The sequence below is a fragment of the Phaethon aethereus genome (assembly GCF_964289735.1).
Source record: "Phaethon aethereus genome assembly, chromosome: 2".
NCBI lineage: Eukaryota > Metazoa > Chordata > Aves > Phaethontiformes > Phaethontidae > Phaethon > Phaethon aethereus.
In genome coordinates, this window is record NC_138582.1 from 146,455,873 (window position 1) to 146,470,172 (window position 14,300).

Below are 14,300 nucleotides of genomic sequence, written 5' to 3' on the forward strand. Positions count from 1 at the left end.
TAACTAGTAGCATGAACCCTTCTTCCATCCAGTCTCTATAGAAGAAGGGAAGACAGAGGAGTAAGCCGTTTCCGAGTTGACTTAACCGTTTTTCTTATGCCATGAAAATAATATACACTTTCTGAAAGGTAAATGGGTGCACTATCCCCAAACATGCCAGGCAGAAGAATGCATAGCTGAACACATCGATGTCTGGGGCAAAAAGTCAAACCACTGCCACTCAACAGATTTAAAGGATGCTCCCACAACAGAAACTATTCCCCAACCACAACAGAAAGTTGTCAAATTTTGGTCTCCTAAAGCCCAGGTTCATGCACCAACATTAAGAACAATTCCTGTTCTGAATGAGTAATTGCCAGGTAAATCCCAAAACCTTCCATGTGGTCTCCAATTTAGCTTCAAAGCCTTGCAACCAGACACAACACAGCAGCCATTCTGCAGTCAGTTCTTCCTGGTGGCTCTCCTTCCACCTCTCAGTTACTTACTAGCTTGCATTGTGGTCACCTAGACCTGGTTCTGAAGTGCCTCACGTCTTTCAGAACCCAACCTTCTTCCACGTGCAACGCAGCACAGGGAAGTAGCAGGAATCCCTAGTCACCATACAAATACTGGTCATTCTCTGAGAAATTAAGCAAATCTATCCAAAGGTGGTTTGGGGTTTTTTTAAGCCGCCAGAAGTTTCATAAACCAGCATTTTTACAGACCGATGAAAGGCACATCTGTCCCACAGCTGAGCCAATAAGAAGCTGCCACATTCCAGAAGAATGGCAGTATTTGCTCTCTTCCATCCATGCCTTACACTCTTAGACTCACCTGAAGCACATTTGCTAATAGTACTATGAGTCCTCATTTAGAGGAAACAATTATTCCCTTTAAGGAGCTGAGAATGGCTTTGTAAGACTTGCAGTGCTGGCACTACTCTGCTACAAATGCACACGCACTCACATCACACACCAGACCTGAGAACTAGCGACACAATTCAGATTCATAGTTTGTTGGAATGGCCTCAAAGGCATGGCACATGGCAGCAGAGACCAGCAAATCTGCTGGGCAAGTTGACGTGTAAGCCATCTGCTGCTAGGGAACCACTGGACCAACACCAGATTCTCAGTAGCATAAGTGAACAGCACTGGGGGGGGACGAAGAAGTGGAGTTAGGAAAGGTAGGAACACAAACCCACCAAACGGTCTGCAGTCTAATCTCCTCTGCAATGGAAAGGCTCATGAGACAACATCATCCTCACCCATCTTCCCTTCTAAAGGTGGCAGATTGCAAAAATCTCTGACACACAAAGACCTTGTGAATAGAAGAACTGCATAAAGGAAGACAGGCCTCCTGCAGGAGGCATAAAATCACATTACTGAGCTTTTACCTCCCTCTTTTCCCCGCAAATTTGCCTGTGTCATGTCTCAAGTAACACTTCACAAGCAGCAACTCCCAATACTGAGTTGTCATCTTCTGCCTGGAATTATGTTTCCTCTCATTTGCTTTGTGACGTATGTCTGAACTGACCCATTTCTCAAGACATTTGAACCACCTTTGTACACATTTTGCCAAGTAACTGAAACCACCAGATGAAAATTTTCTGACCCAGTTCCCTGGTATTATTTAGAAACTGCTTTGACACCTATAGGTCTATGGTTTGTTTTTTTTCAAAATTCGATTTCAGGGTTTTGTATTTTTCTAGCATTACTTCCCACATCTGGGAAGTCATACACCTGCCACCATTAAGCAGATGAGAACTGCATCGAAGTCATCATACACCCTAAGTCAAACTCAAGTTCTAAGCACTGGTAACACCCCCGCCCCAAAGGTGTTCAGGCCATTTATAAACATTACCCATACTACACTTATTCTAACCACTTCTCTGGAAATTCTCCACCACATAAAGCAGTTCAGTAGTCAGCAGTCTCCTGCTTCCTAAATATGAGCAAAGTCATCAAGAAGCAGACAGCTCAGCCATGCTGTATCTTGACCAATGAAGAATTACTGTACCCAAGAAGGAGGGACAACAAGCAGGATTCCAAAATCTTTTGTATCACAGGCTCTTCCATACATCTGTCACACACCATCCCTACCCTTTTAAGTCTCCCAGGGGTGACATAATCAATGTTTATTCCAAGATCCTACAAAAAGTAACACTGAGTCTCAAGATGGCTAGATTTCTCTCTCCTCCACCTCTGTTGAAGGCTCCCATAATCCAGATCCTCTCCTGCAGGAGAAGAAAGTCAAGATATAGTTCCAAATCTATGCTTCCTACATGCACTTCCCTCTCAAGCTGCTTACTATAAATAAAACTTGAAAAGAATGCACAAATGTTATTTAGTGTATTATGTGCCTCCTGCAATATGGCATTCAAATTCCTCTTGTTCATTCTTTACAGACCTCTACTTTTTTCCAACTACATACTTCCTTTTAACTCTTCAAATTCAGAATATTCTTTACATGAATTCCGTTTCAGAGATGGGTGTCCTTTAAACCAAGGCATTTTTCACGGCAACATCCCACAAGAGGGAGCAGCGTTTTTGTTGGGGGGGGAAGACTGTAAGAGCAAGCATATTACAGAATCAAGAAGTAACTTGGCAAAAGTTGCTCCCTTTTCACACACTTCCACTTCAAACACACAGAAGTTGTTCCATAAGTGAAATAAATGAAATTTGGTTTCCTCAGAGTTGGAGACTCTAAACGTAGTAAGTAGTAGATGAGTATTAAGGATTTTGCTGAGGTCAGAGTATTCATAACACCTTCAACCAGACACTCATATTCACAAGAACTTGCATTCCAGCTTTTCCATCAGAGGAGATTCTTATCTCCTAGCCCTCAGCCAGCTCACATGCTTTTTCACCAAGCATCTAGGCATCTAGTATCGGCCAGCTTCAAAGTTACTGGGTGGAGTCAGAAAGCATGGCATGTGCAGCAGGCACAACAACCACAGTACCCTAATTTCCTAAGAAACATAGCCTTAAAAAAAAAGATGCTCTTGATTTTGGGCAAAATTAACACTAAAATATAGCTAAACAACAATGGAACTCACCGCATAAGCAATAATCACAGCAATTCATATTGATTTTGAGTCTTAAGATTATTTTGTTTTGATTCATTATGATATTAATTTACCTAGTGTGCATACGTATGACTGATGGTCTTAAACCATGATTTAAGTGCTTAGAGAAACCACTAACAACAGAAGGACAAGAGCTCAAACAACAACAACAGACAACAGCTCGAGACCAACTGACAATAATTTAGAAATAAATCGTAACAGCCAGCAGCTAACCAAAGGAACAGGTTACCAGCCTTGCTATGAGGTCAGTCACAACATCAACACTGGCTGTCATTCCAACAAATATGCTGCAATTCAGCCACGTTACTGGCCTTGATCACATTCATTTGAGTGAAAAAGAAAATAGTTCCATCATTATAAGACAGAGTGGACAAATTCTATAGTTCTTGTTACACTAACAGCCCAAAGACATCACAGCAATCTTGCACAATTGCACAATTGAAAGTTATTACTCTAAACTTTGACAAACTACCGGAGCACAAATAAAATGTTCATTCAAGGGCCAAATGTGTGTTTATAGATCACTCTTTGCATCTAGTGCTACTCCTCAGAGGCGTTTAATCTGTCTTGGTATCCAGAGTAGATAATCAATGCTTTGCCTAAAAGAATGAAACAGATGCTTTCTGTGCCAGGACCTACACTCAGAGAGTGAAATTTAGGTTGCTTTGAAACAGAGTGCAACTCTCTTATTGTTCATTCTTCTTTCCCTGCAGTTTGCCCTCTTCAGAGAGCAGGTAACAACATTCCTGGACAGAAGAAGGTGCCTTACTCTCTCCCACTCAAATAAACTAACTTTGAAAACAGGCAACAACAGCCTGCAACCCCTTCACCCCCAAATTATGATATTTCATGATAGAAGAAACCAATCAACAAACATTGAAAACACTGAGAATCTTCCCTCTAATTTCAGTAGGTACTGGAGCAGGCCCATGTTCCAGTTGCCACAATGTGACCAGTAAACATTCATATGACAAAAAGGAAAGGCTAAAGTTTTGGTTTTGTTTTTTTTTTTTTAAAAAAAAGCACATTTACTTCACTGCTCTTTGAAAGACTATACAAAAAGTGACCTAATCAGGACCTGTATCCTAATCCTTTTATTCACATGAATCTCTGGAAGGTGTCATAAGGTAAGGTAAATAGGAAAGTAAATGGGCTATCAGTGGATTTAAATGGATTAACTGAAGTGTTCTCATGGACTGAGGCCAGCAGCATCTACAGAAAAGTTTTCTCATTCAAAATTTAATAAAAGCAATGCAACAGTAGGTTCAAAAAAGGTGACAAATCCTACACTACTCCTTCATGCTATGGTTATGCTCTGAGCTTATGGGCAGGACTAAATACGCCACTAAGATCCCTGAAACACTTCTAGAACAACTAAAAGTATTTTCTGACATGCAACTTACTCACTGGCTTCACTATTTATGATTATTTTGGTCCTAGTTTACTAAGGGGGATTAATTTCATAACCCACAGAAAGCAGTTCTGTGATACACTTGTCTGTCATGTTTGATATTTGGTATTCAATTTTTAGTAGTTTCTCTTCAAAAGAAAGACGACTTCCTGAGGTGCTGTACATTTCTGAGCTACTGTGTGCAAGTTAAAGCAGGCAGAATAAGATCCATGGAGCAGATCATTTTTCCCCCCTTGATTCCTGAGGGACAAACAAGTAAGTGCCCGATGTAGCACCTACAATGCACAGAATAACCTGACAACTGACTCGGCTGCAAACCCAAACCTTGTGGCTTTGGAAAGGTCTTCTTCATCGCACTTTCCCTCCCCCGCTCAGAAACTTCGAGTCCCTGCTGGCCAGCTTCTGCTTCTGGTGTCCTGGTCACAACCTGAAAGGCTAAAACCCATCAGTCCTCCTCCTCCTCTACCAAGGTGACAGGAGTCCAAAGTCTTTCCCCACAAGTTCATTGCTACTTGTTCAATCCCCACTTCACAGGCCAATCTCCCCCAGGAAAGGTGAAACACACGTTGGGAAGAGATACACAGCATCTTTCAGGACCACGAAAGGAGAAAAAGTATCTTTTCACTAACTGTACAGGGAGAATATGTCGCATGTTAAATGCAATTCACGTTTCAATAGTTGACCACATCATTTTTCATAGTAGGACACCTACAAAGTTGAAGTAAAACAGTGCTTGGACAACTACCTGCTCTCTCTCCTGCTCATCTGATATTCCCACCTACTGTCATCATAAATCTCTTCATAACTGCATCCCTGGTACATCAATACTATGTACGCTAGCCAGACTAGATTGCTTTCCTTTCATATCATGGTATGGTCTTAGCAGTGTTTTTCAGGATGGCCTTCTGAGACCAACAAATGTGCCCACTCCTCTGCTCACAGATACTCTCTCCCTTAGAAGCATGTGTCATTACAATCAGGTACACTATTGTTACTAAAGACTGTTTTATCTTCCGATTCGAAGGATTTTTGAGAAGAAAGGGATTAAGTGATACATGGTACAACCCATTCTCTGATTCACACTTTAGGCTAGACAAATCGCCAAGAACAGTTGTGGTGAGTTTGAAGAGGTAACAAGGACAACATAAAATCTCAGCACACTTTTCCTTCTTCCAAGAACCGTCACCTAAAACTATGGAACCAATTGATGCTGATGTCACATCAAGCTCTTCCTTATTTACAAGAGATGGAAGAAGATTCTTTAGTGTACCCTTCCCACTAGCCTTCTCTTACTGCCTCTGCAGTAGCTCACACATCAACAATCTGTCAGATTCCATAAAAAACATATTTGAAAGATTGTTTTTCCCCCAAATCCCCTGAATTTAAATAAAAATTTGCTCAAGTTGTCTCCTGTTCAAAAAAAAAGCTACGTTTAAAGAAAATACATGCAACCTGTAGATAAACAACCCTGAGGAAGAGGAGGGGACAGAAAAATCACCATCTTCATAAAACAGCATTTTTAGTAGATCCTTTCAAATTCTGTATCAAATTTAATACACTGTACTTACTGGGGAGGTTATAGCACAGATACACCACTGCAGCCTTCAGAAGAAAGTACTGGACAAAAATAGATCAGATCTGTAAAACAACGATTCAGGGCCTACCAACCACATATCCGCACGGGTGTAACTTTTAGGGAGGAATCCAGTTCTACCAGCATTGTAAGAGAAATCACTGTGTGATTCAACAAGACCTCCTGAAAACAGAGTCCGACCCCAGGATCTTCACTCCAGACCTGAGAAGGGTCGAGCCGAGTTACAGCTCTCTGCAACACATCTCAGAAAAGCAGAAAACATTTATATTGCTATTACTGAATTTGAGCAGAGGGGTGTAAAACTCAATGCGATCTGTTTAGAAAGAGATGAAGTCTGATTTGATCCAGAATCAAGGACATTACATCATCATTTACTTATTCTAGAGTCTGGCATTACACAGCAGCTATCTCCCTGTAATCAGCCAAGAATTTAAGCTTACAGCCTGCAATGAAGAAGAAAACACAGAAATGCCAGAAGCATGCCATCAATATATGAAAATACTACCATTTGCTTCCAGCTGTGGTGGCAGAGGGAAGTACAGGGCAAGCATTGACTACAACATGACAAGTCATCACACCAAGATCTACACCTCTTCCTGCACACACTTGCTCTGGAGGACAACTCGCACTGACCTGGACCTCTCAAAGCCTATCACAAGTAAAAGGAAGCATAATCGTGAGCGGCATATTTTAAAAATTAACACACATATCGCATCACAGATAGGTCAGGACCCCAAACTGATTACACTGAGTAACCAAGTATCAGTTTTACCAAAACAGCTAACTGCTGGTTTTGTGGTGTGGTTTGGGTTTTTCTATTTCATAAGAAGCATCTATCTCAGTTGACATATTCAGCAAGAAGCCAATGCAGCAACACTTTACATAAGATGTTCTCTCAGGAGTGATGTTTTTTCACTGTCTGTTACAGTACAGGCCTACAATTATGGGAATTACCATGGGTACAGGTCTAAAAAGTATTTTCTCCACATGCAACCTTCCTCTGCATGGAACATTTTTAAATGACCACTTTTCATGCAACATTCAGTTTTATTATATTCAAAAAAAAAAAAAAAAGCATTCCATTCAGAGCCTTCGACCAACAAATTCATCTGGTAGTTATTTGGGAAATAAAAATATGTTTGAGCAATACGAATGTATTAACGCATATGCACATTGTAACACTACTGTCTATGGGTTTCTTTTAGCACCAGTGAGAAATACTATGGCATACCTGGACTATGTAAAGTACAAAGATATTTTACTTACCTCATCAAAGCTGCTATCTTCCTTCTTCAAGGCTTTAAAATAAAAGGAAAAACGAAATAGTTATCTGTACTGCATTTCAATGAGCACAAAGTAACTAACACCAGAAAAGAGAAAAACAGAGCAGCATTTTCCTGTTCTAATAGGAAAGAACAGGCTGGCATGAATAACAATCTTATACTCAAAATCTGAACCTGTAAATGGAATGTAGGACTGCACAGTGTGTTTCCAAGAGAGTAAATTTACATATTTATGAAAAATATTATGCTCTCAGGTTGAAGAAAATACGAGTTCACAAGTTGTTTTTTTAATTTTAATTCCTAGTGAGCATGAAAACACTTTATGGAGAGCCTGACTGAACTTCAAAAAGGAAAAGTATAATGAATACCTAACCATGTACTCAGTTTGTCAAGCACTAAACCTTTATGAAACAGTATGCACTGTAGCATGCTTTTTCTTTTTATCCCCTCCCTCCCTGTATTTTTTGCAATATGACTTACACTAAAGCCGAAGAGATTTCTGTCTGTCTTTCACTGTTAACCAGCAATTAACCACCAAAAAAGGAAAACAGTGCAGAAATTATGTGAACTGGTAAAGCATGAAACTAAAGACATGAATAGTTCTGAAGTTGTAGCAAAGATTAATCTGATGACAGTTTTTTTCCTTTAGCACTGGATAACATTATTGAAGATAACAAAATTAATTTCTCCAAATCTCCATTGAAGCATGTCAATGTGAAGGTACAAGACTGGTTCCTTTTCTCTGCACAGCACAACCAGACCAACCAGGCATTGCGTACGGCACGTCGTGACCTGAAAGTGCCCTTCGTTTACTTGTCTTGAGGAGCTAAAATAAGATAAACCATTGCATTGATGATTGCACTATTTCTTTTCGCTTTAAATCATGAAGGTTTGCAATCTGAGGGAGGTCACCCGAGTGACCGTACAGTTCAGGTAGTGCTGCTCCAGAAGGCTCCCTCTTCATCACTTAAGCAGCATAATGTTTCTTACACTTAAAACATTTATTTCTGCAGGAGATAAATACTTAAGCACCTAGCACAGTTGAGGATCTAGACTCCAGTAGTTTCTTTGCTCTTTTAGATGCTCCTTCTGCCTTCAAATCACTAGTAGTTTCTAAATCACCACCTCTTCTGAACCCTGTCTTCAGAAGCAACAGCCACCTTAGTGTCAAAAACAAATTAAAAAAAAACCCAACCAAAAACAAAACTGTAGAAGCTGTTATCACAGGCATAAAAGAGGCAGGACACCCCTGCAGAAAGTGCTGCTGCTCCACCACCTCTGCCATGGGCAGCAAAGCACAAATCCCAGTTCTTGTACAGAAAAGCAGGGATGGTCCAGCCTTCATTGGCTTTCCAGTTCCCATTTCTTTGGGACATGAAACATGTCTTCCCTCAAATCTTTGAAGATTACTGTTTTACAATTACTCATCTAGATTTCATGCTGGGTAACAAAACAAAGAAAAGAAAAAAAATGAACAAACCCTGGGATTTTTCTGAGGAGTTTTGAGGCACACATTGTACGTTTTTATCATGAAATGCATTTTTATGGTTTTGAAGGCCAGACAAAATGTTCTCAAACTGCCAAACCCAAGTATCCAGAACTATGAGTCAGGACATTAAAAAAGGAGAAAAAAGGAAAAAGAAAAAGAAAGAAAGAAAAAAAAAAAAACCAATGTGTGGAACACTTTTTAAGAACATGCTTTGAATCTCTTCATTTACCTTTCAGGTCACAATGACATACAAGCTATAAATTAGTATATGACACACCTAGGTCATGCTGACAAGCTTTTCTCCCTTACCAAAACATTCCAGGAATAACCAAACAACACACAACCAAACAAAATTCCCAACATAACAGAACAGCAAGAAATGGGAATCTGATCCACTGCATATTTTTGGCTTCTCTTCAACTTCTACCCTTGAGTAAGAGAGTTTTTTCAGAATCTCCAAAAGTAAGAATATAAGTGTTCTGGGAAATCATTTAATCAGATTCTGTTTAATAATAATTTCACTCTCAGCCTATTCATTACATGGCAGCTTCAAAAGAAATCATCAAACCAGCATAATTTATACACAAATTATGTTAGGAATATCTTTTTTTCTCATCAATGCAATCCTTTTCTTTTTAAACCATTAAAAAAAAAAACTTTGCTGAACTTAAAAAAAAAATAAATAAACTATTTACAAATGAACTTCTCATTATCTCAGGTATGTGAGCTATGTGAGTGTACATTACACGAGATCAGTGAGATAACCTTTGTATTAGTGAGGAGCTAGTTACAAAGCCCAGGGATGCTCAGAAGGGCCACAGAGATGGCTTTCAGTGGACTGTGAGCCATCTCAGCAATTTGAGAGAAAACTCTGCAGTTTTCTGTCTCTCTTTCCTTCGTCCTTCCTTCCTTTCTTTCTACCCTGGTGTTAGTTTTTGACTAAAGAGATTGCATAAGAAAACAGAAGTTAAAACATGTGAGCTGAAGAGATCTCAAATATGATTTTGGTACTATATGAAGTTCAACAAATGCATAGCCAAGAACTCTTTACATAACGAAAAGATTATGATAATTTCATAAAATTACTCATTATTAATTTTAATTACATGATTATCAAAGCGCAATATTAAGAACCAAACCTAATAAAGGTTAAAATGCTAGAATAAACAGTGAGTCAGCTGAATCTCTAAAAATTGGTTAACGTACAGTATGATGGGTTCGTTTAGATGGACAACACAGTATGTAAGCAAGGAAACTAACTTAGCTGTTTGTATAAAAATGGATATGCTGCCAGAAACCTATCAATAAGAAGAATTCTGTAAATTTTTCCAATTCTTAGTAATGAAAGTTATTTATGATGAGCTAAATTTTAAGAGGGACACTCCTTGAAACACCAGAAAATTTCTGCCAGAAGAACAGGTGCCTTAACTGCAAAGATAGTTCATTTTTCTATAAGAGTAAGCACATAATTTCTTCAGTTAAAAGCTATCCTGTCCATTTGAGAATATAAACTTCAGTTTAGCACCATCGGCCATATGAATTTCTTCCAACATACCATGGTGCCCTATCATCCTTCACCAGACTTGCACATAGCACAAGGAGAATGCTCAGTATGAAGGCTCAGAGATGGACAATTTCACACATCACAGCTTTCGGCTCAGCCAAATAAACATTCTCAGTACTACATACTCTAACAGTTACACAACAGATCACCATTTTGGAAGATGCGCCAGATCTTCATCACCCTCTGCCAGTCACTGGAAAGCCAGTGGCTAGAAAGCATCAGCTCCCCGTTAAGAAAATGGGCCAAGTCTACCTGAGGCCACCGTCAGTACCCTTCGGCCCTTTGCTGTGCCCCAGGGATAACTAAGCTGGTCTTAAGGCTACCTCGTCTTTTATCTAAAGATGCTGGGGAAATAGCTTCAAACACTGCTTAACATACTGTGGCACACTGGAAAAAAAAATACATCGCCTTATAAATTCATTGCTGATATAGCCTCCAATAGAGAGAACGATTTTGTGGGGAGAAGGTGGTCTTGGAGGTAGTTTATTGAGTATTAACCTGCAAGCCTTAGCAAAAAAAAAAAACCCTCAAACACTGCCATTGACAAGTAGGATACATTTCCACCACTCTTATCCAACAGGCTAACATAAACTTTAGTATCAAAATGAAGGGGTCTTGTAGTATTGGAAGAATTGTACTTGGCAGCTGGCATACCGCTAACATGGAGGGGAAGCAATGCCTTACCATTCCAAGAATGGCTACCAGATGTTCCCTACTGCAGCATGTGAAGGTTTGACTCACTGATTATTTGACTCAAACACCATCTTACTCTTGTATCATTTACATGACTATGCTCATGATCTATATCGTGTACTTAAACCTAGAAAACATATAAATTGCAGCAGAACAGGAAAAGTTAAAAGATCATCATTATTTCTAACAACCCACAACTGAAAAGATGACTGACAAGGTTCCAGATAGATATTTATTAAATTAGTAATTTGCTAATCTCACCAAGGAACCAGCTCTTCCAAAAAGAGCTGTAAAACCAGAGTGACAAAAGGCCAGAAAGACTTCTTCTAATGAGGTTTTGGTTTTCTCTCCTTCATTTCAATGTAAGAGTTAAGTACAGCATGCATTTTAACTAAGGATTTCCTGGTATGCAAGTTAACAGTTTCTTAAACATAGGCTTGCTTTGCTTGGGCATATCTGTGACTCTGGGTATCAGGGAGTGGACTATGTTCAAACCTCACACTGATAAATCAGAGGGGTTTTGCTCAAAGTGCAGTTACCAGAACAATGGTCAAAATACTAGAGCATCTGAAGATTGAAGTGTCTTGCTGGTAGCAGCTGAGTTTTAATCACAAAACAACCACAACAAACAAACAAACAAACCAGGCATCCGACCACATTCCTACACTGCTGCACACAGGCACAGAAAACTGGAGGAGCTGGAAGATGTAATAATCCACATACCTAAAATCAGGCCAATCTTCCCAAGGAAGTAAAAGGTGTTTGTTTAATTTGTGAAAAATGACAAAAAGAGATGATCACCCAACAGAGCCAACTAAAACATGCACAAATTACCAGCCAGAAGGGCCTTGCTCCCTAAAAGGCATTAACAGGACTGTCACTGTTACAATAAAGCAGCATCTTCATTCAAAATATTTTCTTTGTTAAAGACTTCCACCATTGGCAAAACCTTTCCACAGTTCTGTGTAAGAGTGTCTCTCTGTGTATATACACATGCACGCAGATGTGTGACAGGCCAAACACCTGAATGTTTGGAGTCTTTTTCCTAATCAAAAAAAGTTAAATGTATTTTACAAGTTTAAGACTGATGATAGGTGAAAGCTATTTTCATATGAGGAGAGAAAGATTTATAACCGTGACTTGACGTCCACTTCACAATTGAAACTTGGCATTTACCCTTGAAACTCTTTCTCTGGTTCACAAATACGAATGAGCTCTTCTCAGTCTTTTCCATCTTGCAGTAGGACAATAAAAGTTACCTGATTTCAAACGCTCTCCTACATTTAAAGTTTACAGTCCCTAAAAGCTAAAAGTAACACACTGAATGCATACACAACATGAGAAAAATGATAATGCCCATGTACTTTCATGCACCTCCTTGTTACGGCTATGGAGGGAGAACCAAATGCCACAGCTCACAGCTGCAGCGCAGGCACTTCACATCCTCTCACTGCGACAAAGCAGCTTTGAAAGTTGACCCATGTCCTCCAGCTGGACCAACTGTAAGGGAAGATGCCCTCATGGGAGGACCGATGGGTGAGGGCTGTGGCAGGGCCCTTACAGAGGGTCTGCAAGGACGGGGGGTGCTGCATCCACTTGCCCACCCCAGCCACTGCCTGGCCTTCTGGGACCACCTCCATCCGCTCTGCCCAGCCAGCTCAGGGATACCTCACACCTCCACCAAGTTACCTTCTTTCCCTGCACAGCTGCGTGTTGATGCTGTCAGCGGGAATTAACGCTTTAATCAGTGAACTAAGCAACATGGTGTGCCTAAGACCAAGAGAAAAACCAGTCTGAGCAGACAAGAACTCTTTGGCATTGTTCTCGCTAACAAACCGGAATGCAAAATAAACTGGTGTCAAAACCAAATGCAATGCAGCGATACTGAGAAATAACACGATCAGCAGCAGCGTTCAGCTAATGCTACCTCAGGATGCTTTTACGTCAGTGAAAGAACGACAAGACTTCACAGCAGATGACAGACAGACTTCTTTTGTCTGGCCTCCTACATCACTGGGCCGCTGCTATCTGCTTCAGCATCTCATGCCTCAGTTTAAAACAACGTGCAGCCTGAACAAAAAATAAACTGACAGACCTGCAACCAAACGAAAATAACCGTGTGCTTTTTGCCAAGGTTTCTCTTTGGCAATGAGGGCACGCTAGCCAACTCTCATGTAATAGTTTGTTTTTTCTAGCCTATTTTGGGCCAACTCCGTTACGGACCCGTGCAGCACCGCCTGGGCTGCACAGGCACTGCCAGGAAAGAGCTGTTATTTTCCCGAGCTTTTTTCCCAAGAAGCGTTTTTCGGGGACGGCGCCGGGGCGGGTGTTTCCAGCCCTGCAGCGCCCAGCTGCCCGCCCCGCCGCCGCACCAGCAGCCCCGCGACCCCCTCACCCGCCGCCGGCCACCCTCGCCCCTGCCCGGCTGCGGCGGGCGCAGGGCTGCCCCAACCACGAAGCCACCCCCCGGCGGACAACCCCCCCGCCCCCGGCGCCGCCGGGGTCCGGGTGCGGGACTCACCTATTCGGCCGAAGCTCTCCGATAAAGTTCTCCGCAACTTTTTCATCCTGCTGATCTTCTCGGCGGACTGCGAGTCGATCATGTCACACATGGAGGGGTGACCCCCCCGCTCCGCTCGCCAGCCGCCACTCCCGCCCCCCCGGCTCCGGGGCAGACACCCCCACCTCCGGGGCTCCCCCCTTGCCCCGGGCAGCCGCGGGGCGCAGCGGGACAGCCCCGGCCCCGCCCGGGAAAGGAGCCCTACGCCGCGGCGGTTGCTGCTGCTCGGCTCCCCGCCGCCGCCCGGCTCATAGCCCCGTCCCGCCCCCTCTTCCCGGGGCTGCCCCGGCAGAGCCAGACGCGGTGCGGAGAGCAGCGCCGAGGAGAGACGGAGCAGGGAAAGGAAAGTCCGGCGAGGGGCCGCGGTCGCCGGCGGAGAGAGGGAGAGAGGGAGCGAGGGAGGGAGGGAAGGCGGGTGCGCTGAGAGAAAGGAGAGGCGGAGCCTGGGAGGGCAGGGGAGCCCCGCGCCGCGGCCGGGGGGAGGCGGCCGACCCTGCCGGCGCTGGCATGCGGGGGAGCCCGGCTCCGCCACAGCCCCGCAGCCCCAGCGGCGGCCCCGCCTGCCCCGCGCCGCAGCCCGCGGCCGCCCCCGCCCCGCCCTGGGCGCCGGGCCGGGCCGGGCGGTTGCCGGGGCGAGGCGGG

At 42.6% G+C, this 14,300-nt stretch overlaps 1 protein-coding gene across 1 annotated transcript in view; it reads right to left on the reverse strand.

Moving 5' to 3' along the window:
* CDK14 (cyclin dependent kinase 14) overlaps positions 1-13,824 on the reverse strand; it is a gene marked incomplete at both ends in the record, with an annotated part of 262,343 nt that extends 248,519 nt beyond the window's left edge. The window contains 2 exons of the mRNA XM_082015334.1: positions 7,336-7,367; positions 13,620-13,824. Of these exons, the coding sequence (XP_081871460.1) occupies positions 7,336-7,367; positions 13,620-13,710 (123 nt within the window). The remainder of the gene's footprint in view (positions 1-7,335; positions 7,368-13,619) is intronic.
* Positions 13,825-14,300: the final 476 nt, after the last annotated feature.